The sequence below is a fragment of the Anguilla rostrata genome, chromosome 10, assembly GCF_018555375.3.
Source record: "Anguilla rostrata isolate EN2019 chromosome 10, ASM1855537v3, whole genome shotgun sequence".
NCBI lineage: Eukaryota > Metazoa > Chordata > Actinopteri > Anguilliformes > Anguillidae > Anguilla > Anguilla rostrata.
This window is the reverse complement of record NC_057942.1, coordinates 10,841,115-10,868,348: the sequence shown is the minus strand read 5'-3', so window position 1 is coordinate 10,868,348 and position 27,234 is coordinate 10,841,115. Positions and strand designations below refer to the sequence as shown.

Below are 27,234 nucleotides of genomic sequence, written 5' to 3'. Positions count from 1 at the left end.
TAAATAGCTCCTGAAGCATAGACCCATACCTTCATGACATTTCACAACATTATAACTTAATATTTTTCAACATGATGTATAAAGCAGTTAATGCTAATTCATTAGTCTTGTGTATAGCTGCACACTATTATAAAGCATTAACACTGCTCTTGAAAGTATTAGGTGGAATGAAGTAGAGGATATGAAATAAATTGTCAGGACCGTTGTTCTTGCTATCCATCACCATGTGTATTCTCTGTGAAGCAAGTGTGAGTTGGCATTACTGGAAATATTTTTGTTGTAAACCATGAAAACCACGAGGAGTCTGCCTTGATTACAGCATGTTTATTTCACTAAGGGGAAATGATTGTGTAGTACAATAGCTAGTGTGAATGCAGCCCAGGCAACTGTTTGCTTTGATCTTACTGTCAGGTACACAGTTTTCTGCAGAAGCAGCAGAATGCCCATTTCCTCGTGTGTAACAGCCAATAAGCTGAAAGCGACAAGTACCATCCTGTTTTTCAGTTGTTGATTTTGCAGAAATAATGAAACAAAAAAACTGCCCTCGTTCCTTTTATTTGTTCGTTTTATTGCTTCCCTTTTCGTATTTCAGAATATATATCCAAATGGCCTTCCAAAGCGTTGGTATCAACAGCATGACAGAAGAAATAAATTCCACTGCACATGCATATTTGTCTCGCTATTGTATAAAAGTCTGTCTTCTAGTACCGCTGTTTTTCAGGTCGTCAGAGCTGGGGCTTATAAACTGAGACTTGAGAAAGATGACTGGATTTAATCTATACAAAACACATTCATTTTGTATTCTATTAAATATTATCAAAAGACATCTTGACTGCATTAACTTGACTTTACAGCTAGACTGTTCAGAGACATATGAACTCCCTGGGCCCTAAGTCACTGCTCTAAGAGCACCTGTAACCTTGGGGGCCCCAATTTATTAAACTGTGTGAAACACAGGACTAAACCTGAAGCTGACTTTGCAATATCTATACATATAGTGTAGTTTCTGTAGATTATGTCTCAAAGAACTGCTGCTGTTTTGCCACCAGAATGGAAATATTTACAAATATCTGCTCAAACCCCAATTTTGAATCCTAGGGCCCAATGAAAAAGGACATCTGTTTTTCCGTTCAGTAAAGTTGAGTGTACATAACAGACATACTGTTATGAGGCAGACCACTTTCTATAGTAAAATCATATGACAGCAAGTATTACACAGCTCAGCTGGAATGGGATTTTTTTGTATGGAAATGTAAAATCATATCTATATATTTCCCCTGATATTAAAGGCTTAAGCCATTTTTAAAAAGTTTTCCTGGGAGTTCAATTATTGTTCTAATGGTTTATTATTAGGTGTACCATTACTATAAATACATCCACTGTTTTACCAAAGGTCATACAATCTGAAACTTGAAAAGTAAAAAAATATTTTGCATTTCTTCACAATATGAAACAACTTTGATTTTATTTATTGTATATATATTTTTTTCATAAATAATACTGTTAATAATAAAGTTCACATCAGTTGTTGACTGTAAAAAATTACTATGTGGGTGTATTCACAAACGGTTGTGTATCACGTGGCTGTACTGTAATACCTAAAAGAAAAATAAAAGCACAAAAGAAAAAGGCAGCCTGATCCTCTTCCATTTTATGACTGTCTGTGTGTCCATGAGTCTCAGGCCCCTGTCATCATGACGATGTAGAGAGAGTCGCTGTGAGTGTCCAGAGGGGGGTCAGTAGCCACAGGGATGAGAGGGAGGGGCGGAGCGAGAGGGCCGTGGCCGAGTCAGAGGTGCAGGAGCACACCTCGTAGTTGTTCTCGGCGTGGCTGGCATGGCGCTGGCCGTGCGAGCGGGTCTCTGTGCCGTTGGCCTCCAGGGCCGGAGAGTCAGACTGCATGTCGGCACACAGCAGCCAGTCCTTGCTAATGGGCCGTGGGTACCCCGACTCCACCTCCATGTCACTCCCCACCACCCTCCAGTACTCCTTCCCCTTGAAGAAGTAGGAGGCGCCTGGAATAGAGGTAGAGAGAAAGGGACAGAGAGAATGTGAGTGTGTGTGTGTGTGTGTGTGTGTGTGTGTGTGTGTCTGTGAGAGAAAGAGAGATGTAGGCCTACAGCCAATTTTAAGTGTTGCTATGCTATGCTCACTTCAGGTTACAAGAGCATTAGTACAAATTAAATAGAATTAAATAGAAACAGGTGCATATATTGAATGATATTTCAATTTAAAAATCTAAATTAAATCGAATGTAAGGAAACCTACCTAACTCTGTTTTATGCCTTACCTTATGAGATATTCTTTCAGTTCCATTTATTTGGAACCGTTAGAGATCATATGGGCAACTGATGTGACATAATTGTTGATAGAGAAACCATCTAGTTTTTACTGTGGATTAAAGGACACTCACCATCAGACCACCTCATGGCATCATCCAGCTGTGGAGGGACTCCCTTCCACAGCATGCTGTCCTTGGGGTAGCCCAGATCCATGCGCCGTAGATGGTCGTCATAGCGCCAGTACTGGCTGCCCTTGAAGAAGTAGGTCTTTTCATTGTGCAGCCAGACGAAGGCGCCGTCCACACCCTCTAGTGGCAGGCCAAAATCGCCGATTGGTCGGGGGTAGCCCTCCTCCACGTTGTTGTCTTTGAACACCCAGTACTTCAAACCTGATAGGCAGTGCATCAAAAAACGCACAATGAATCAAAATACAAGGAATATACTTCAAACGAGAAATGCTTTAAGCAATTATGTTAACATTTAAAATGTGGAGTCCAGACATGAGTCTGTAAATACGGTGGTAAAAGTTAACATTCAAGCATAACACTGAAAAAATTAATTTGCTAATTTACATATCCACGCTGTTCTACCAAGACACAGAATTCATGCTGTACTTTTAGAGAAACATATAGACTGGGTTAGGAGATAAAAATAAAATGAAATTCACTTGGAAAGCATAAACAAAAACGAGCGAATGTACATCCAGGTTAGATGTGGATGATTAATGTGCAGCCTCATCAACATGGCTGCTTAATTCACTGAGGGTAAACTGACGTGTCACAATCAATTCTAGGATTATAGCATGGAGCTGGACCCTATGAAGCTACAGCAGCCATCATAGGAGACCAGAAGCACACAGACAAGCCCAGCTGCTTAAGGGCAGTGGGTTTGATAATACTCAGGGTTCTGCTGACATGCCTTTGAAGAAGACGATCTTGTGGTCCCCGGGCCGCTCATATACAGCGTCCACGCTGTCCAGGTTGGCGGGCAGGCCCCTCCAGAACCGATGGATCTGGGCCGGGCGCAGGGACACCAGGTGCTTCTCTCGGGTCAGACGCCAGAAGTACTTCCCTAATATGAAAAACACATGCAAGGTTCCTATTCTTGTGCTTCTGTGTCTTTTCCCAGTTGTTATGACAAATCAACAGGAAGAAGAGCATTTACCAAGATCAATGATTCTTGACCTTGGTAGTGAGAATCTCGGCACTGAGCTAACGAACTGAACATTATGATTGTAAACCACATGCAATCTAATGAACAACTAACATGTTGTTAGTTATAACCCAACTGATAAAACTATTGTGGAAGTAAAGTGACACACAATTACTCTCAGGGAATTTTCCAATATTGGTATTTTATATTTAAGCTAGCACCATTAGCAAACGCAGGTTTGTGGGGTGGCTGTGGAAATCTCCATATCGTCATACTTTTGTAATGTTGACGCTAAACGCATTTTTCCTTTTCCCTTGCTAACTAGCTTGATTGCTTGGTGAGTATCTATGGAAATGTTAGGCTATTGATAGTGTCCTTTGTCCCGTGTGTGACTGCTGCTGACCAACAGCCAGAAAACACTAGATTCTCCTGGGTCCTTACAGCTGGCAATGTGCAAACCACCAAATTATTACAGGTAAGCTAATAAAACCCGGACGATTACATTACCCAGCTGTTAATTACTTCATGAAGTGTTAATTTAGCGAAGGTAGAGGTCTGTCGATATGGACTACTGTGATTTTTTTTATCTAAAAAAAGCCCCTAGCAAGCCATGCAGAAAAAAATTAGCTTGGCAGCTAGCTATCTTTTTCATTCACCAGACATAGCGTAGTGTTTTTGAAAATTCCCCATCTGGGTGTTTTAAGTGTTGAGCCCAGATGAGGAAAGTTACTTGGCGAGAAACCACAACAACTGCAGAATACAGCTGTTGTAAGAAACTGGAAAACTATTGATTCATTCAAATTCATTTATCCACAATGGATCCAAATCTAATCAAATTTTAATTTATAAAACATTCTAGTGCTCAGCCTTTTGAGATTGGCATTTACCCTGAACATACAATTGCTTATAGATAGTGGTATGTGCCTTTTGTTGTAAGCACATTGTAGAGGTGTTACTTTTTCAAGAAAAAAAATTAAATAAATACAATTTGAATTCAATACAGAGTTGTCTGACTTTTGTAGTAAATCCTTCTAAAGGCTATTGTTATTGTGATTCACTTTCAAATGTTTTTTTCTGGCTCAGAGCCTAAGAATACATATTGATTATAAGTTTGACCTTCTGGGGCTCCTTTGAATGATCTATTTGTCTACAGCATCTGTGTGTATTGCTGAAGACACAGAGAAAGAGAAATAGCTCATTGTGCAGCTCTGTTTTCAGGGCACTTGTAACACTCAGCTATAGTCTCTCTCTCTCACTCAACCATCTCTCATCATTGTATCTTCAGGGATAAGAAAAAAAACTGTTAGTCAGGTACACGTTATTTCATCTAGTCTACCATTGCCTAAATTGATGAACTGGGTTCATAAGTTTGTGTTTATATATAATACTCTGCATGTTTGAATGGAAGGATGGTAATGCCTGGTCCTTAATGTACCAAATGTTGTAGTTACATGTTATAGGTGCAGAACATAGAATAGTTGGGACACATTTTTATGTTCATATTTCTGTGTCACCCAAAGTGACCATTCTGGTCACCCCATTGAAAATTTCCTGGCTCCACTACTGAACAGTAGATACCTTCTAGACAATGCAACATCTTGAAAAAGCTTCAAGACAGTTTTTTAAGCATTCGTAAAAAATTGAATTCAGTCCAGCTCTTTTTTACCTTTGAAAAAGAAGGCCTCTCCACGAATCTGGGCCACGGCATCAAAGTGAGTGCTGCATCTGTCTGGGGCATCACGAGCTGGCCTGAGACACAGAGACGGACACGCCCTGACATCATCAAGTGCTCACCTCAACAGAAGCTCCATTGCATTTATACATACAAGTGTGTGCCTGTGTGTGTGCGTGTGTGCATGTGTGTGTGTGTGCATGCATGTGTGTGTGTGTGTGTGTGTGTGTGTGAGAGTGCGTGCATATGTGTGTGTGTGTGTGTGTGTGTGCGCACACGTTTGTGCATGCGTTTTGGGGGATTATGCAGGCTTGACTGTGTGTGTTTTATGTACTGTACGTATCAAGATAAAAGAGTGATTTAACGTGCTGCAATTAGGCAAACATCAAGGGAAATCATCACTATGCAGGGAAATATTTACAGTACACTTTTCTCATAGCTAATGAGAGATTTAAATCAGCTTATTTTAAAAGTGGAGCAATTATGCTGACGGTACTATTTATTTAATATCCTGGTAAATACAAATTTGTCTCATTGGTTATGAATAGAGCTATCTAAAGAGACTTGTGTGGTGAGTGTTGTCACTTGTAATCCTATGCCCACAAATGAGCCATGTACAAGCCATGCGTAATGGCTTCTCTGCAGAGCTGGAAAGGGTCCTGAAATGGCCTCTTACTCACGGGACGGTCGACCTGTTTTCGGGGAGGTCCAGTAGGACAGGGGGATCGGCGCTGCGAGAGGTATCAGGGCGTTCTGTGTGAGACACTGAGTCTCGAACACCTGGAAAGGAGTAGGAGACTACTGTTAGTGCCATTCTGTAGAATGTGCAGTAAAAAACTGAGGTTCTAGTATTAGCCTCTTCCTAAAAATAAGAGTAAGGAGAACACACCCTGCTATTTTAAAAGTGTTGGAAAATAAACTATTAAGATGTTTTTTTAAGACAACATAGGACAGTGCATTTCAGTTTTTCCAGAAACATTACCATTTAAGGAACAGTTTTATTAATACAAACACACTTATAAGAAACAGAAGATTCAAAAAGCACTGTTCAAGACAATCTGTGATTTTCAGGCATTTAACATAATGTATTTTGCACATGTGCATTAATTACACTAATTATTCAAGGCTGCTACATGTTAACAGCAGAACCTCAGAACACACATTCATTGCCTCCTGCACACCACTGCTCCAAATGCCAATTCTAAATATTTCAAATGATTAGATTAAAAGACAATCGATGTTTTAGTTTTTTTTTATAGCAATGAATCAAATATTAAGCAGGGCAAATGTTTGTAATCTCAAATACATAAATTAAGAAAGATTAGTTACACCTGTAATCACATTAATGGTGGTAATGGCATAACATCAGTGCTTTACACACCACTGCTCCAATCACTATTCTAAACCCTTAAAATTACTGAAAGATTAACATTTCTAAATGTCTTTAGTCAGAACCCTTATTCTGCAGTGTATTCTGATGCATTCACATAGTCTCTTATACTGAGGCTTGGCACACAATGATAAGCAGACCACAGACTCTGCTGGAAAAAGCCAATTAAACACTGTACTAATTGGTTCTAAACCCAAGTTATATAAGTAAATCAAGCTGAATCCCAGCTATCCTGGGCCTATTAGAAAAACAAACCTGTCATGGATGGGAAAGCCTCTGTCCCACTAGAATTGTGGGTAATTACAGACTCTTCTGATAAAGTTGTACGCGCTGTGCATGACAAGCAGAGGAAGGTGTGCCCCAGCTGTATGTATGTAGGGAGTAAATGTGGATGCTTTTGTTACCATAAATTCTACAGGACATCCTGTCTTTGAGTGGTGAGAGTTGAGAGTTGGCTCTCAAATTAAGTATCACTATTGGTATACCATCATCACCGCTCCATTAGACAACAGAGATGCGTTCCCAGAACTTAAAACGCAGTTTAGGCACTTTGCTCCACAGTTCCACTTATTCCCTACAGAATGGAACCATCACTGTGCCAGTAACAGAAAACACAGAACCTCTACTATTCCACTAATGTAGAAAACAGAACTTAGGGACACTTCCATCAATATATCATATATAACATCAACTTCCACATCCAAGTCTAATACACTGCATCTCACCTGGGCACTTCATATAGGACGAGAGGCTGCGCTTACCATAGAGCTGCCAGACACGGACCTTGTCCTCGTAGGGGAGGCTGTACTTTAGCGGATCTCCCACCGGGCCCTGGTAGTACGGCCGCATGATGGACTCGATGGCAGAGGTGTGCGCCAGGCCAATGGCATGACCAAACTCGTGCACGGCCACCGCGAACAGATCCATCCCATGAGCATCTGGGACAAAAAAGGGGAAAAACAATGATGTCAGTACATTTTTTGCGCGGGAGCTGTGTAAGTTTTAGAAGCTGGCCACTTAAGCTCAGGGATTTATGATGCTGAATCGGTGCCAACAAACGTGGTTCTGCTCTGTGAATTCATTGGTTAAAGTGCATTGAGTGCACTGAGCTGAGAAACACCTATAATAGTAACCTGTTATTACAGAGTTACTTTAAGAATTTGGCTACATTGAAGATGTAGGTGTAAACTTGCTATTCTTAAGAATACCACGGGAATAGAATAATGTCAAGAATGACTATGATTCCAGTTGACAAATGCAGTAGCGATGCCTAATCGTCAGTCAGTCACAGTGTCTGGGTAATGTTGTTTACAACAAAGCCCACTCTCATCCGCTGCCACATATTCCCAGCAAAGGATTCCACTCACTTCATCCTTCACACTTGTTATACATCTGAAGCAACAAGTTTAAAGTTTATTTGTTTACAGCAGTATTCTATTTAAATCCAGTAAATGTGGTTTTCTTGCACACAATCTTTTAGTAAAACTGTCAGATAAAGCAGGCTGCAAAATGACTCCACGCTTTCACAGCACAGTCCGGACCTGAACCATCAGTAGAGATTAGTGAGCTGCAAGAAACAGGATTTTGAGGATTAAGAATAAATGCATAACTGAAAGGAACACTTTAAGGGCATTAATGAGTGTTGCTGTGCACGTCCCCAATGGCTTCCCAAAATGAGTAACTGTTCCTTAGTTAATAGGTTGAGTCCTGTAAGACCTCAGGCAAAAGGCAACAGCAGCACAAACGTTCATTAGAATCTGTATCCACCGGTACTCCAGATGAGAATGTCTTTGAATAGCATCTCGGCTCAGTTTCATTAGGATCAGTCATGTGGTTAGTGAAAGGGGGTTTCTGGAGATAGCTGTACGATCAGAGCCTTTATCAGCAGAATGCAGACACCCAACATTCCCTGTCTGCAACTGATAAGGGGAGATCGCCAACAGTGGGCACTTAAAACACACATACAAGCCACAGGGCCAATTTATGCTTATTGTAAGTTATAATGGACATTTTTTGTTGTTGTTTTGAAGCTGCTCTCAAAAAGATATTTGGACATTTGCAGGCAAAATGTGTTTAATTTCAGGATAACGTTAAATTCATTAAATTGTCTACTCAAGATATAATCAACAGCTGTGATACATGAATTGGCAGTGCGTTAATATTCATTATTTCATGATTCATCAGGATTAAAAAACAAACGTGAACGTGCTGAGAGGCTCAGCTGAATAATTTTTATGTATTTATTTTTATATTGCAGTGCTGCTTTTGTTAATTTTTTTTTTTTACTAGCAACCTTATTGCTCAAAATGTCCATTCCAATCTTTTAATGAGTTAATGGGGCTTTGTTCCAGCCTTGATAATCAGTCTGTATTGGCAGAAAACTGTAATTAATACCAGCCATCTGGCTGCTGTCACAAACATTAATCCATCTGACCTGCAATAGCAGGGTCACACTCTTTATAAAATGGGCTGTAGTGAATTCAGGCGTGTGATTTTTTTCCCCCCACTGCCTCAATTAACCAGCAGGACACCAAAATTTTACTGGAGTTTTTTTCCCGGAGCATCTCTATTAGCTAGGCACCCATTATTGTGCCAAGTTTCAATTAGATGAAAAATGATCAGAGCCTGTAGTTAATTCCAAGAAAAAATATCTCAAGCCAATATTTAATAGACTTAACACCAGAAAATTAAGTAGTGCATGACATACAAAAAGTCATTCATAAAACTAGGCATATACAGTAAGACTCTTTGCTATATGTGATAACATTATTCCGAAAAGATTCATTAGAGAAAGATTGTTTGAGTGTTTTTCTTCCGCGCTATATTATATACATAAAGGTACATTGAATGTAATTTCTTTCATGGGATTCTGCCAATGACCTGAATTTATAACTGTCAGTTCTTGAGTGAGCTTGTGAGGAAAACCACGGTTTCCCGGGCAACCTGGACAAACATAAAGACAAGACATACACTTACACCACTATGCTAATTTGTATTTTACAGATATTTTGGAATGACTGCACAATGTCAGAAAAGAGATACTGACACGACTTAATGTCTTGCCGCACACCCTCACCTGGTGACCTGAATGTCCAGGCTTCATCATCATCAAAGTGCGCGTCACCCGCTGTGAATCGGTCACTCGGGAAAAACGCGTGTGCCACGGTGCCCCCGGGTCCATCGAAGGGGTACCCGTCATTGTGGTCGGCCTTGGTGAAGTCAATCTGGATGTCTGCCTCGCTGCCTGCCACCTCGTGGAAGTTGAGGGGCGAGACATCGCTCCACACCTTCAGGGCGTAGTACATCAGGGCCCGCACCGTGTCCCGGCCCAACAAGTGAGATTCCTTTGGGAACGTCCGTATTCTGAGGATGCGAACCCAAGAAAGATAGAAGAGAGGTTTCCACCCATAGCGCATAACATCATAATAACCATCATCACAAAAAATGTATTAATTCAAAAAACATTTTCCATTTCAGAGGCACTGTTTGAGCAATGCCGTCGCTTTGAAGTTTATTGGTGTTTCTTATGTAATTCATGAAGGCAATAAACAAATGAATAATATTCCTGAAGGAGGCTGTAGTTAATGCATCCAATGCATGAACCATTTCCTCCTTTCAAAAGGCCTTTAAAGCTGTTCTCTCCCATTGAGGAACAACACAGAGGCTGGAAGTGAAAAAGCTTGTCCCAATCGGCGCACCTCAGATACTTCCTGCCACACAGTTTCAGAGAAAGCAGCTCGGTGTCTCCCCACTCCAGTCCTAAACTCCGCTAGCAAAACCTTGGCATTGGTGATAACTGCGTGAGCGCTCTATAATCATCCCACGATGCAAAGTGTTCTATGATGTCTCAGGTACAGAGAAATCTTGCTCCCCGCATTTCAAATTGAACTCCCATGGTTGCTGCTTGACAAGGAGCTGAAAAAATTGTCTCTCACTCCAGTTTTTTTTCTTTAACGGTTCACCCCAAAGTCCATGGCCCATTGCCAAACAATATGGCAAGAGTATATTATATACAGTATGTCCTTTCCTGTTACAACAGGGATTCTAAACTGGCACATTGTGTTATAACAGAATTTGATAAAAATGTAGTTATTTCTGCAGTAAATTCTCCCTTCTCCTTTTCATTCTATGCGTAGGTTAAGGTGATCTTAAGGTGAACAGGTATTCAAGAGTGAGAATGTAACACTACCGTCTGCTTTCAATCGACATTTCTTTCATTTTCAGGAGACTGAAGCTTTATGCATTCTGAGCATCAGTAGCCGCCCTTTGACAGTAGCCGCAGCTTTCTTGAATGTGTGCTCAAATTACAGTAAAAATCTGACAAATCACTGCCAAAATCAGGGCATGCTGTCTTTCATCTCTCTTTGCCCCCAGCACAAACTTTATTACTCTGTTTAAATGTCTATGGTCATTGCTGTGCTTGCATTGTGCTCCACATGCATCATTAGAATGGAACTGCCCCAGTGCCACACAGTCACACTGAACAGCAGTAAAGACTTATGCCAGACCCTTAAATGCAACATTAAACAGAGAGAGAGAGGGAACAATCTCCTCTCCAAACTTGAATTAAACCTTTGATGTGCAAGACATTGTTACTCTTTGGTTCTTAGTGACAGACCAGTGGCCAGGTTTTGGAAAGCCTGACACGTTGAAACAACAGCCTCAGACTCCTGCCACTAACATCCCAACGGCAAAGGCCCCAGATGACATGTTCAGCTGTGATCATACAGAGCCCATTTGTCTGCAAACCAGAGGGGCGAGCTTGTTTTCCATCCGCAGAAACAAGAATCCCATTTATTCTGTGTCAACAGGGCCCTGTAGGTGTCGAGGACCTTGGGTATGAGGGGATGTTTCTTTCTGAGCATCACATCGAAACAATTAAGAGTGTGACCGAGAGTGTGACGTTAACAAGCATCAGCCCGAGTCTGATTTGCAGTGGAAGTTGGCACTTCAGTGTAGAATTGAGTCTATGGTTTGTGACATTTTTTGCTGGTAGTTTCAAGTTTCAGGGTGAAAATGATTTGCATGCGACTCTCCTGCTCTAGAAACTTTGCCTTACATTTCAATTTCATGGCTACAGGCTTATGCTTGTGTCATTCCTTGTTGGAAGGAACATAATTCCCAAGCTCGCAGCATTACACATAAAGCAGGCTGATGCTCGAAGCAGGTGAAGTGCAGGGTTGCTGTCATGCTTGTCATACAAAATACGGTATCAGGTGCTGCAGGGCATGATTTCTGGGGCCTATGAGGGCACCACTGATCCCTTACTTCCTCCTGTCCAATGATCGCGTTGCTGTAGCATTCAGATGCACTCTACTTGCTGGAGCTAATAAATCAGTTGGGGACCGTGCAAGATCTAGCAACTGAAGACGCTATGATGATAGAAATACCACATGGAAGGTTCCCATAAAAACAAAGCTCCTGTGTGCAGGAATGTATGTGGGCTTAGGAGATACACTGGGGGTCATTTTCTACAGGCTTAAGGGTGTATGCTACATTTTGCCTGCATGCCTGCTGGAAGTCTGGCTGGATCATAATTATGTAATTATCTCCGTGCTATGAAAGGTCCTAAACTCTTTGAAGTAAAACACATTCATTTGTTCATTTTGCCAGAAATTATTTATGACATTCTTTGGTTACTTCTCTTGATACAAGAGATAAGACAAAGAAACACACAAAAGGGTTAAGAAATCAACTTATTTCAAAATTTTTGCTTTACTTCTGCTTTTATGTTGGAAGAAATTTTACTATGTTGTGCAGAACATAAAAATGATCACCTGTCACGGGCTGAAGCAATGGGGTGTATGGCCAAGCTTGGTTGGCCACTTTGCAAGACCATGGCGGGTTGTGCATTCTCATTCACTCAAACTTACTTCAATTTTCAGTAATGGACTTCAAGTAACTGTGCTTCTTCTGCAGCTTGTATTTTGGCTTTGAGAGTTTAGTATGTAAATCAGCTGATGAAAGTATGGTCTGCATCAACAAATCTCCAGCGAAAGCTAAAGGCCAGACTTATCAAGCCTATTGTTACTATTTTCTGACACAGTTATGTCACAGCTATGTTATACCCCAGAAACATGCATCTTATGTATCAAAGTGGGAAACGATTGAAATAACATGCACAGCTGTAGCAACAGTAACAAGCTTGAAGTTTCAAAAAATTCAGTGGGCAGTTGCCGCTACTAGGGCTAAATAATGCATTGAAAGACAGGTTCATTAAATTGCCTTTGTCCATCACGGAAAGAGCATGATTTTTGCCTTTGCCAGAACATTGTTAGAAACAACATACACAGCATGCTTCTGGGAGAAATAAAAGATAACCCAGAACCTTCCACACAATCCCATTCCATCCAGACAATAGTCAAGCTCTTTGTAACATTACACTCTATCACATCAGGATTGATTCAATCAGCAATTGTTGCCAACACGTGCATTTTCTGTGCTGTCTGTAGCGTTGGATAAACAATTACATGGCACCAGAAGATAAATCAACTTCCCTGCATCCAATGAAGATATACAGTACAATATTCTGTGTTAAATGTACTCTTCCCATGGCTAGAGCGGACTCATATAAACTCTGTAAAAGCTGAATTAGTGCTGGAAATTTTACAGTGTATTCAACCCATCAAACAGGAGTTTCTTTTGTTGAACTGCACCTTTTAAGATGTGCTTCATACACAGAATGTGAATAGCAGGTAGTACCATTTGCTGATTGCATAATTAGTTGTAGCCGTAGTAAATAAAGTTGATTTCAGGAAGACTGCGAACGCACCAACATATCCTTGTCAGCCTGCAATTTGTGCTGTGAGTTTTATGTGCAAAAATCTGGCCCTAATTGTTTGTGGTTCATATGTTCAGAACCATTGTTGGACTAAATCCTTTAAAAAAATAAATTGTGCATTTTGTAGAAAGAATTGGCATCTGTGAAACAAGAATATGTAAATATCAGATCTAGCAAATATCTTAAGACTGTATAAACGCATCAATAAGTATTATTTTAGGTAGAAGACGTGTATCCCATCATGCTTTGCACGTGAGCCTACCTCCAGGACAGGTGTCTTTTGCTCCACTTGGTCTGGGAGGGCACTGAACGTCTCCGTCGGCCTGAATGTGATTCTGGCTCTGCGACGTCTGGCAGAGAGCAGCGTGGAGTCTTCATCAGCACCAGGGTCTTTTCATCTGGAGGCAGAAAAGCAAACATGCATACACACATGCACACACACACACACACACACACACACACACACACACACACACACACACATGCACACATATAAAAGGCTATTTTTTACTCCATATTTATCCACTGGGCACATGCATAGTACAATACAACAGTACAGTACTAAATCAATACAATACGTGTAATCTGGACCACATACCCCACACACCCATAAACACATGCTTGTTGATATGTTGACAGGCTTTCTGATATACATATGAAGATACATTTCCTCACAAACACATAGACACACAAACTCACGCCAACACACACGCACACAGACCTAGCTCTCCTGTCTCCTCCAATCCTCCATACTTCTGCATGGCTTTGATGGCTTTGGTCAGAGCCTCCTTGGTCTGCAGCTGTCCTGTCACAGGGTCCGGGGGTGGGAGGTACCCAAACTTGGTCAGCCAGTCCTAGATACAGAAAAAGCAAAACTTTAGGGGGTGGTTTATAAAAAATATCACCTTTAAAACATACCATGAGAGAAAACCCTGTTGAATTATCATTGTTGCATTTTCACTCAGTTTCCATTGTTATTTTTTGGCTCACTTTTAAGTGTAACGCTGGAGGGGAGGGTAATTACTTGTCATGAACAGCGTCAAATCCATCAGTATCCCTGAAATCCTCTGAACATGAGCCATGGCATGAAAGCTACAGTCAGGTTAATTTCCCACAATCCCTTTCGCTTCAATCAAAATATTCTCTTGCAGACAGTTTCGCTGTAAACCCCAGGTCTCAGTGGAGATTAAGTAATCCTGTAGAAGTGTAGTAATTGAACAGACAGGGAGCACTAAGAAACCCCACAAGGGGAAAAAAGCAAGGCGAAAGACAAACATTGTAGGAATGCTGTGTTTCCTGGGTTTCAAAACTGTTCTCAGTGTGCTGAATTAAAAGCACCCCAACTCCTCCTTCCTACAACACTCAAAATACTTCTGAGTAGAATACAGAAGACTGTATGAATGCAATTCACAATTGCAGGTGGCACAGAAACATATTTTTAAATAAATTAAAGAATATATCATTTTTATGAGGTAAGGCTATGGCTAAAAAGAACATATTCCATACATCATATTGGGATACAGGAAAGGACCGTATCTAGGGATCATGAGATGTTTATCCCTATATATTTAATGACTGAAAAAATATGTCAGTACAAGGCATTTCATAGTTCTATAGCAAAAAATGTATCTAACTACTATGTCATGGCTATACTCAGTACACATCCAAAACAGTGTGGTCCACAGATGAACCAAACGAGACATTTATCTAAGTTATCATAGAAAATGTCATGATATATAATTTGGATGATTGAATATTTGTAAGATCTTCACACAGATAACAAAACAAATTATAATAAAAATACTTTAATAAGACACAACACTACACCCAGCTCTCCCACAATCAACAGGCATTCATATGAGACCTGAAAAGATCCAATCATCTGAACTTTAAAAACAGCCTTGTTTTCAAGATGAATGACACAAAACGCCCTTCTTTAGGATGCATGACAAGCTCAGAAAATGCCAAGATGTCCCATAATTGCCTTATTTCTGGGGGGGCTGAGGGGGGGCTGAGAGGGTTGGCACAGCTGGATGACAAGGGACTCTCACAGTGGCTCAAGAGATCAAGCACCAAAATCATATGCTAGAGCGCTTCCCCTCCCAAAAAACCACCATGTCCTGTCAGCTGTTTATTGTAACCTCATCTTCCCCATGAAAAGCAGGATTGTCTCTGTCCCCCCATCATCTTCATTGAGAAACCTCCCAATGTGGCTGCGGGTCTTTCTCATGGGATTGTGTGATAAAGATCCTTTTATAACCTTCTCCGGACAGGAAGTAAGTCATTGGCTTCTGTGCACTTTCACCATACCAGTAGCTGTATCCATAGAAACCCCTAGCTGCCAAGTACTCTCGTCACATTTTCCCTTTTCAAACAACCTAATTTAAATATAAACAGGTCTAAAAACTGCGCTGAACCAAATGCATTGTTTTACTTTACAGCTCTAATAAAATGGCAATTCTGTGCAATTTCTACTATTGTATAACTGTCCAAATACTCCTAGGAAACATGTGATAATTGCGAGTTAACATTGCAATGGTACAACATTTTTAGCACTTTTTAAAAATCTTCTAACAACTTCATTCTAAGTTATAATGTGGAACCGAGTCATAAACAGAGATTCTGGCTATACGACTGCCGGTATGTGTAATCAGTAAGCAGTATTCATATTCAAAACGGGAGTCAGTCAAGCTGCTATCGCTTTCTAACACTGTTCACAAATGCCAAAGGGCGAAATGTCAGAGAGGCTGTCTCGGAACAAGGCCGCTCAGCTGTGAAAGTGAACACGCACTCAAACGCAGTTCAGGCTCGCTCTCTCGGGACGCCCGTCTGCTGTGGGCCCCGGGGCGGACCGACAGGAAGCCGAGCTAACGGGGAGCTAAAGATAAGTGAGCTACGTGATGGGAGCAGGCTCACAGGCAAGTCAAGCAGGTAATAGAGACTGGCAAGTGAGCCTCTGAGGCACTCGGCAAAATAAAACGGTTAAGGATCACCAACTGGAGGAGGGCCCGTGTGGCCCGAGCAATAAACCAGACGGCACTGGTCCTTAACCTACGGGGTGTGCTGCTTTTTGTCTCTCCTCAGTAATTCATTGTTTGATTATAGCGACTGACTTAACAGTTAACTTCTTCACTTTGTTTCATGGATCTGAACTGGTTGCTGGCCAGCAGACACTGCGGCTCTCGGGGTACCCCACTGAGGTCACCTGCATGAAGAGCACCAGGCTGTAGGAGGTCGCGATAATGTGGGTGGAGCATCAGAACGGGTGGCAGTGATCTATGTGCTTCTGCAAGCAGCAGTAACTCCACTGTGGTGCAGTGATATAGAGTAAATCCAGGTATGGCAGTAAGGGTCACTATTTAAAATAAAATAATGATTGATTTACGCAAGCCAAACAGCTAGTCACTGAGACATTCATATACAGTAAGGCCACTGAAGAATCAGCTGACTATTTATTAGGTTCATAAGCACCAGGCAAAATCAGTCCATTTACTATACCACCACAAAATACGGCCACAAAAACCAGAAGTACGGCTACATAGAAGAGGTTTCAGAAACACACAGCCACCGACTGATTGAGAATGTAGCCCGAGTGTCATAGAAAAGCTGTAGTAATGAGGCGCAAAACCAGTGTGGCAGTGTGACTTTGCCTGGTTTGTGATTTTCACAGCTCTTCCCCTTCTCAGCTAGGGCAGAAATTGCAGGAGGAAAGGGTGCATCCCCTCTTTTTCTCTCTCCCTGCTCCTCTCCACTCCAAATGGGCATGCGATGTTTCTCAACAGCCTCTCACCCTCAGTCTATAAGTGGGGCAGCTCCAGACATGAAGAACATGCCATGCGGACACATGGGAACACCAACGGAAACAGTGAGCCTCTCATGCTTTGTCGGCTAAAGTAATAGCCTATTAGCGAGGCAGGCCTCACGTGGAACATAACGCTCGCCCTACGATGACAGCAGAAGTGCTCAAGGACACTGCTGAACCTCTGACATCACAAAGGGTAAGGGGATCTGACAGGAGGGACCTCACAGACAGACGAGACCAAATCCCGGCACTGCCTGTAATACAAACAAGAAGAACTTGATCAATACTGTACAACAACATTCCTACAGAGAAAATTGTCAGCGTAATCAATCTCATAATGAACCAATGGCTGCTCAGAATGAAGCTTCTTATATTATGCCAGTAGTGCAATACTATATATATATATATATATATATATATAAAATTCAGATAACAAAATGTTTTTAATCTTTTAAAGTGTGTGTTTAATAAGTGTTGTATTAACAACACTGGCATGCAGTTAGCGTTGTATGGGTTAAGTTCGTCACAGACTAACACAACATTCATTCTCATAGGCTTTTAATTATCTGGCCTTGAGCCTACAGGGTAACTGCGGACGGCTACAGGGATGTGCGCGAGCACCATAAATATCCTGCACTCCAGCTCACAGTTAAAGCTGCAAGCTCAGCTCAGAGGTATCTAACACTACTTAAACCTGCCCACAAGGCATGTTTTTTTTGTCTCTGCATAATAAGCAGCATAATGAACTGCAAAGCTATTTTCTGACATTTTCGATAATTCCCATGTGTATTTCATATATGTACTGTATTTAACACTTTTTAAAAAAACTTCATATTTGCCTGTCATGTCTCCTACTGCCTACTGACAAAACTGGCAAAAAATGCAATTATATGCAGTGCTAACCTGTATTTACAGCACTCTCAGATCTGGTGGGGATATGTGAATCTCCCTTACACAGTGTTTGCACAGCAGATTAGAGCGACGGCGTATGTCTGCACTGCATGTCAAAAAGGTCTCCGGTATCATGCCGTTGCTCCAGACAAAGTCTTAATATGCGGCTCGCTGATTATGCTTTGCCAGCTGAGAGATTTGTAACCTTTTGTGCTGGATGAAAACCCACAAGATCTTAGGCGCTGTCCATCTGTCTCATGGAGAGTGCTTTCTAATGCGTGGGATGCTGCTTGAGTGTGTGTGTGTGGGTCAGAGATAGAAAAAGAGGGGGGGGCAGACAGGGAGAGAGAGAGAGCTTGTGTGTATTTGTGACACTGGATTAAAGAACAGCTTGATGAGCTGATCGCTTGGCTCTGATGCATGAACTGTTGATGAAGTGGAGAAAATAGCCGCCTGGCACTCAGTAACCAAACCAAAGCAGAAATGCTGTCTTCTGGGCTTTATGCTTGGTAGAAAAATGCCTGCCTAGGACACCCAGAGGTACGGCAATAGCAACTGTAACAGCAAGGGATCTGGACATTTTGTTTTATGTATTTTTGCTGATATCACCTTACATCATAACTTTTATGGTGTCTCGTTGAAGAAATACTGTATTTTACATCTATTTCCTGTCCCTCAGCTGCAGAACAAGCCAAATGTGCTTTGAAAAACCTGGTTCAAAAAAATATTATGGACATTTGATTGAAACAAAGCGTTTCAGTTAGATGTTCTTTGTGAACCAAACACAGCCACTCTAATATAGATGGTACTGCAATCATAGCTTTCTTTAAGTGTTTTTGGGAGGAATCCTCATTTTTTCTACATATTATTTATATAAACATAAATATGTCCTCCCGCAATAAATTGTTATTAGCAGTTAACAATTAATCTGCCCAGTGTTCCCAACTAACTGATCTTCTTTGTGACCATTCGGTTAGTTTTACCTCAACAGTACCGAAAATGAGTTGAGACAGTAAATATTTATGTTTATATAAATAATATGTAGGATTTTTTTCAACAACTATTCTACATTTCTACTATTCTACAACTATTCTGGTATTGTACAACTACTCTGTTTGTACAAAGTGTGTTACACTCATTTATTAACTTTCATGGTTCTAAGATACCATGGAAGAAGAATCTTCACCCTTTTTGTTGTGGGTTCTCGTATCAAGTAAATTGATGGCAAGTAGCTAATAGGTATCATACCCCAAACCTTTAAACACAAGTTTGTATTTGTTTAACAACCAATACATTACTTTTTGAGGGCAACCTTACAAGTGGTACCTCTCTGATTTTAACTGCCCTTTTAAGTAATTTTCCATTAGAATGATAACATTAATGTACAATACCTTCCTAAGCAAAATGGTGTGGCATATACCCAAGTTGTTCTCTGAAGGGAGCGTTGAAAAACTTCCACCACAAAATACATTCGTAATAATTGAGGATACTGTATCTCTTGAAAGAAGGAACATTCTAACAGACGCGTATGTTGGACTCGTTGAGTTGTGTCCTGAAAAACAGGGCACAAACTGAAAAACCCAAAAAGCAGAGGCTTCTGAAGATTCCAACATGCTCTTCATCTCCAGAGTTTGCTGAGGCTCTGCAATATTTATAGACAGCCTTGGCATCACAAATAAGTTGAAGATGCTGTGCTCATGAATTAAAATAAAATGAAACTTAATTCATTAGCTTTAATGTTTTTATAAATATATGGGTGGGATCGTAATGACCAAGACTCTAGAATATTTTCATGCACAGAATCCACCATTGCCTCCCCCCCCCACCCCCAACCCCCCAAAACATTACGAGTGGCTGGCAGTCTTGCAGGTCAGCATGTAATCGACCCAGTTTCATTTGGAGGTCTATTTCCAACCTCATCATGCAAGCCGTCCTTCAGTCTGTAGCAATAGTCAGCTGCATATGCAGGGCAGTTCTCCTGACTGCACAGGTCAGCTGATCAACCACACAGTAAACGGATGAAGTGGTCTGTTTTGTGCATGTCAATGTCAAAGTCTCGAAATGATGGAAAATGTTGCACCAGCAGAACAGACTTATAAATACGCCTGGACACAAAGACGAAACACACACTCTCTCTCATACAGACACACGCACACACACAAAAATAACAGACACATCCCCTATAGGACCTTTATGCTGAAAAACTATGCATGATTACAGAACAAAATAATAATTTGAATTTCTGGGTTAAATGGGTTTTCCTCCCACTCCTTTAGCCTCAAAATGCAAAGCCTTCAATCTGTTTTCATGTAACTCCATAGCTCCCCAAAGCCGTCTCATATTTGCTTCAAAGAGTCCACGGTACACAGACAAACCCCTGAGGCAGCAAAAAATAAAACTGTCTATTGAAAGAAAAGCTGTTTATTGAAAAGTGACACAATAAAATATAAGAAATCTATACTGCTGAAAGCAAGTCAATTAAGTTCCCATTTAGAAAACAACACCCCCAGCCCCCATTTCCATCATCCCACCCTGTAAGATAGACTCTCTTTAGCTAATTTTGTGCACGTTCATTGAACTAACTGGTACAGCACAGGAAAGGTCTACGAATCAAAACACATTTCACTTCCTTTCAATAAAAACAAACAATATCAGGGCTCAGAGCATGCATGCAACGAGGAAACCCCAGGAACATTCCAGCGACGCCTAAACCCCAGGAACATGCCAGCAACAGCAAAAAGAAAAACCCCGGAGACAGGTATATGCATGGAACAATGAAACCCCAGGAACAAGAATGCAACACCAAAACTCCAGGAACAAGAATGCAACACCAAAACTCCAGGAACAAGAATGCAACACCAAAACTCCAGGAACAAGAATGCAGCACCAAAACTCCAGGAACAAGAATGCAACACCAAAACTCCAGGAAAAGTGCATGCAACAATGAAACCCAAGGAACATGCTTGCAAAAGATGATGTGACAGAGAAAGTGAGGTATTGGAAACATTGTTTTTTCCTCCTACTCCTCTGTGTAATCCCACCAGCATCCCCTTCAACAAATGTGCCAGTGTTTTTCTGTCCAACTGATATCTTTCGCACATGTTTGAACAAAAGCCCAAGAGATGGATCACGGACTGCCAGAGTGTAAAGGATCTCTGTCAGCCTGCCTGCTTTTTCAATTCCCTCTCTTGTCTTTACATCGACATGCAGGTCCACGGTGAAATACACATCTTCACACCAGTGGCAACGGCCATCGCCCGCTCACTGCTGCACCTCCGATGACCGTGCTTACACAAACAGGGGCCCTGATGCTTGCACAGCAGAAAAGAGGGAACTTGATTTTCACGTTGCATTCCCTATTTGCATTTTAGACTGCCCTTGACCACAGAAATAATACAAATTGAAAGCCAGTTTTACCAACTAGTGGATCATCGCGTAGTGTCATTTCAGTGGCCTCTGAGTCTTACATGAGATTCCAATATGAAATGTGTGTGTGTGTGTGTGCGTGTGTGTGTGTGTGTGAGATTGTGTGTATGTGTTAATAAAGGGCTACAAATCCAAACATTACTATTATTTAATAAAACAGATACATTTCATGAATGTAGTTTGTACTGTAACATAATCTGTTACCAGAATCACAGCATGAAATGGTACAGGGTATAAGAGGATTTTTCCTGCATTGAAATGTCTTAGGCGGGCCACCTAAGTATGGTCATGAATGATACTGCATTTAATATTTTTTAAGTTCTGTCTGCTTTCAAGTTTTTGTGCAATCTTAGACATCAACTTCAGTAGAACCTGCTTAACTGCATAAAAGAATAAGAGAGTAGGCACAGAGTGCTCACTACTGTGCATGCAACTCAGGTGTCTGCTATTTTCAACAGAAACTGCCTGCCTTCATAAATTCTGGCAGTTTTGTTTCTTTATTAGGCAGCTGTTGATGTATTTGTGAGACACTGTCACCAAATTCTGGCAATTACAATGTGTAACCCTTCAGTACATATTTAAATATTTAAATTGTTCCAATGCCCGCATTGAGATGACAGGGGCATTATAGCCAGACCATTCTGTCACGCAGTCACCACCTAAGCCCTATTTTGAGCCAGGAAAAAACCTGTATATTACTAAAATTGGCCAATTTTCGAGATGTATTTTAGTACACTCAAAATACACGGTCACATATTTTAGAATTCACACTGCATGTCCATGCTGCCTGTCCAACTGAGTGTCCACAAAGCACCAACAGCAGGCTAGCAATCTCATGGACTGTCAGAGTGAATGAGGTGCATGCATGAGTGTCACCTGGACTCAACCGGAATGGATTGAATGGATCTCTCTCCATACAACTCGCTCCATTACAATCGGCTATGGGCATAAGCCGTGCGCCTCAAGCATGAAAAGGAGATGCCTGCCAGAGGAAATCTAATGTCATCATCCAGAGAGCTGGCCCAGGAACACTGACATGCATCAGCATGCTCAGGATATAAAGAAATACATGTTTAAATCAGATCAAGGACAGCACTGAAGATGGTCAGTCCCTCTTGTAAGCACATATGATGTAAGAACAGCACTGACCCTGCACTTGGGACACACAGATTGTGACTATCACAAGTGAAGGTGTATTGCACGTGTCTACAGAATTGGGTGGGGACGATGTGACACAGCCAAGACCACAGGGCTGTTCATTTTCTGCACATCATGCCCTTAAGAGACCATTAGCATGGCAACCCCACAAACCACAAGAAGCTCCCACACAAAAAACACTACTCCACGGGCAGTTCTTCTTGGCAAAGGAAGGGAAAAAAGCTTGTTTACCAAGCCTCTCAATGACAAAATATGCCTGCATGTATGTGTATGTGTGTGTGTTGGAAGTGGAGGGTATCAAAAAACGATACATTAAAGCACACAGATGACCCTAATTTAGGTACTAAATGTGTAATACTTCCCCAGCAGAAAAACAAATAAAATTTTAATGACATGATATTCAAGTTTGTTTTTAGAACAATTTGCCTGTTAAAGCTTAGCTTGAAATAAAGAAAATAAGAATGAGCTATTAAATGTTCTTGCCACTGTAGCGGTCACATTCAACCATAAATGTAACCACTACGGTGAAATTAGTTTTAAATTGGCAAAAGAGAATAAGCAGCTGAGTTGCTCATAAACATTTTCTTAGAAGCCATGCCCTGCCTATGATCTTTTATTTTTACATCAAGGCTAATTCTGTTAGAAAATTAAATGGAAAGGGTTCTGAAAGGAGAGACAGGACAAAGCCTTTTTGCACAAAGAAGAGTTTTGGAGGAGAGCCTGCTCTCTGCACATAAAAAGCCTGTCTCTCCCTCATGCACCTGGTTCTTTGCTGCAGCTTGCCTCTGAGAAAGGTATTTTACTCCCTTTTGTGAATGTAATAACAGAAATATGCAAATGAGTAAACACATTAAAAAGAGACGGGGCCAATGCAAGAATCAAGTGCGGCTTTGAAATAATTTGCAAGCTGCGTCAATAATAAAAAGAACAAGGAAGCAACTGTGCGTGACACGACACCATTTCATGTCTTTTATGCTGTCTTTGGTTTTCTTAGTCATCTCACTTGTGATAGGGGAGTAAGAGAAAGTGAATTTCCTTTGAGTTTTCCTGCTGCCAATTTAGCTCAGTTCTGGGAAGTTATGTCTAATGATGACAAGAAACCAGTCCGATGCTAAACCCATTGTAACCGCAGGTTCCATTGAAAGACAAATACTTGGCTCAGTAAGACTTGGATAGGTTCACTTCATTTAGACAAACTTCAGTTCAGACCCCAAATGGGCAAGAGAAGAGGCTCACAATGATGTAAACAAAGGATAAAGACCATAATTATCATTGTGTGAAAACGTAGCTTATGAAGAAGCGTTCTATTTTTGTCAGATCAGGATTCAGTACCTATAAAGAGTGTCTTTCAAGTCATTTTTCTAGTTATTTTATCCCTTGTTCACACCCCGTGTGTCTAAAAGAGCTGCTATGTCCAAACTGAGAGCTTTCAAGATGTCCACTAGTGAAGGGGTCCCAGCCATGAAAACTGCTATACATCGACTCAGTGGGGGCCACAAATCAAAATCTAGAGTGTTAAAAAAGCAAAACCTATAATTATACAGAGATGAGAAAATGATTGTTCCAGGCTACCTTAGTAGACTGCAACAGAAACATTTCTGTTATTAGGTTATCACACAGAAATACAATGCTGTTTGATCATATTCGCTGTTGCGATTCAACTCTTACTTCATTGTATGTCTATAGTCTTGTATGTCTCTATAGTCCGGCTGATCAATTTTTTGAGGAAGAATGATTTGATTCTTGCCTAAATTGTACTAACTTTGTTTTCCCATCTTTTCTGGTTGCCAAAACCTATATTATCCAGCAGTAAATCAATACAAGAATCTTCCATCAGCAGGTATGGACATTCATATTGTGTGGAATACAAGAAACAGTAAACTTGTTAAAAAAAATAAGTTTAAAAAATAGGGATTCTGACACTGTAGGTACTTCTGGTTGCAAGATTGTTATTTGAATTATTTGGCATACAGTTTACAGCTAGATGTCTGGAATTCAAGTGAACTTTTGCAAACCGACATGACAAGAAAAGTATGACAAAAGTCTAAAGGCTCTTGACATACAGTGTCGTGAAAAAGTATTTGCCTCCTTCCTGATTTCCTCTATTATTGCATATTTGTCACACAAAATTGTTTTTAGACAAAATGTAATACTAGACAAAGCAAAACCAAGTAAACACAAAACACATTTCTTCAATGATTATTTCATTTATTTTATAAAAAAGTTATCAAACACCCATATCACCCATGTGAAAAAGGAATTGCCCCCTTAGTTACTCAATCAACCAATTAACCTAATTTAATTGATTAGATTAAGCTAATTTAACACAGTCAGGCTTGACTGCAGCCATGCAGCCCTGCTGAATGTAAACCTCACTTATGTTTAACCTCACCATCAGAGTGAAGTTGTCACCACAAAGTTTCTCCAACAGAAGAGAGCCATTCAACCCTAATGAGACATGCACCTGCTCACACAGTAAAATGTCCAGTGTTAATTAAACAGTAACAGAGTAAATTTGATCCAGAGTATGACCAAATGTACTCTAGTAGAGTTGAATTAAAACAGGTCTTTTTACTATGTACCCAGAGCTTGACTGCAGGGAGTGATCAACAAGAGTGATCATATTGTCTATATTAACAGCATCAACAAAACTGAGGACCACAATGGAAATAAGCCTGGGGGCTTTATTGGGTATTTTAAATCCTTAACGGTTTTCTTCAATTGAAGCAGTATTATATGTATTCAATATTGTCAACTAAAACAACAACATCACCATTCTGTGGCTGTGTTTCGTGAGGTCTCCCTGTCTGTGAAATCCCTGTGGAGAATCTGAGAACACACAGAAATGAGAGCACCCAAGTGACACCTCAGAATTCAATTTCAGTAGCCAAGTTCTTTATCCTACTTTGCCACTTGAGCGTTGTGATTTAGTTGCGCATGGTCCGGTCTCAGCTTGCGACATCAAAACAATCATCAAAAGATACAGCACATGGGGGGGGGGGGGTAAAATACACCAACAAACCAAAACAAAATCATCGCGCACTCTCGTTTAGTGATAGCATATGATGCCTACTTTGCAATGTAAATCCATACTGAACTTGGGTCACAAAATGGTTCTGGTTCATGTCTGTGAATACCTATGCCAGTAGTCAAATATTTCCATGTATTCTATCCGTCCGTCAACGACAATTAGCGCCGCGGTGTGCGATACACTGTCTTCTACGTAAGAAAGATACAGGGTAGCCTAAATACAGGGTAATATTTACTGAAGACTGAACACTGCATTCACAATTTGTGTTTGAGGTAATTGGCGAAACAATGTATCGCTAAAACTCACACTGTTGACAGAATGTTTACACATATACGTTGTTTTCCAGTCTTTATAGGTGAAATATCTTCACAATAACTGAATAATAAATGCAAAATGATACACTGCTAAATTAAAAACATGTTTAATACGAAATGCATAAATAAATAAATAAATAAATAAATAAATAAATAAATAAATAAATAAGCAAGCACATCATGCTTAATTGATGCTAATTTTTTGGACGGCGAGGCAACGTTGTAGAAATAGTGCTCACGTTAAATTCAGTAGCCTACTTTCTTCAGACGAATCCGAAATCCCTTAGCACAATCTGCAGCGGACCAAAAGTGCTAAGGGACAATGGTTTTGCATCACTTACCACCCCCATGTTGATCTGCTCGGCCGTCAGCGATGGTGCCGCGAACGTCTCGGAGAAAAGCCAAAGAATTGGTAACAAAAACATATCGGAGTATATTATCCAACGCTGTAGAGATGATCCCCACTTCCGCAAATTAAGAACAATCATTTCCAAAAGTTGATTTGGCGCATATGTTCACGTACTCCCGCCACATCCGAGGACAGAATATAACTCAATTCTTCGCATAGCATGCATGTGAAATCACATTTCTATACATGGCAACAAAATAAAACCTTGTTGCACGCGCACTCCGAACTTCTGATATAGCTATGCGCGGATGCTGTTGAGGATGTTGCGATCAGAAACTGCTTTCCTCTTGAAAGAAGTCTAATTCCGCTTAGAGTACACTGTGGTTAAAATATTTGCATTATGCGTGCTAGCATTCATCCTTAAACACCCCGGCTCAGAAGTCAGTTCAGAAGGCAAATTTCCCAGCTTCGGTAAACGCGGCTTCTGAGCAGAACGGAGGGCTATATTTACACTGGCAAAAAAGAAGCTCTCTTCAAATGTACAGTTCTTCTCTGTTCAATCTGGCAACTCTATCTCGCTGTACTTTCAGGGGGAAAAGACCAGAAGCGCGTGTTGTGAAGGCAGAGGAACTAGTGCTCCAGCTGGAGGGAGAAAGAGAGTACCGTAAACAGGATATTTATGATGAGCTGCGTGTGTACAACAGCACAGTCATGTAAGAAAGGGAGAGAGAGTGTGTGTGTGTGTGTGTGAGAGAGAGAGAGAGAGAGAGAGAGAGAGAGAGAGTTGTTCTATCGGCATGTCGAGAACCCTTATTGCATTCTTTATTTTGATTATCTTGTCTACCGTCTGCTTACACTGGCTATTTTGCGTAAGGTCTGCTGATAGAATTTAAGAATTTCAGAAAAATCTGATCTGCTGAAATTCTCTATTTGTGCAATATAGTCTATAGCCTGCAAAACAGTCCTCAGTTATGTACTATTTTGGA

The 27,234-nt window shown here is 40.8% G+C and overlaps 1 protein-coding gene across 1 annotated transcript; it reads right to left on the bottom strand.

Annotated features, from left to right (window-relative positions):
• Nucleotides 1–309: 309 nt before the first annotated feature.
• On the bottom strand, nucleotides 310–26,974 carry LOC135264945 (matrix metalloproteinase-17-like). Its single transcript, XM_064354024.1, has 10 exons — nucleotides 26,241–26,974; nucleotides 13,999–14,131; nucleotides 13,540–13,675; nucleotides 9,573–9,859; nucleotides 7,258–7,434; nucleotides 5,787–5,886; nucleotides 5,101–5,183; nucleotides 3,201–3,353; nucleotides 2,414–2,671; nucleotides 310–2,015 (listed from the first exon to the last, which is right to left on the bottom strand). Exons 1-10 carry the CDS (start codon nucleotides 26,385–26,387, stop codon nucleotides 1,693–1,695), a joined length of 1,797 nt encoding a protein of 598 aa, XP_064210094.1. The 5' UTR covers nucleotides 26,388–26,974; the 3' UTR covers nucleotides 310–1,692.
• Nucleotides 26,975–27,234: the final 260 nt, after the last annotated feature.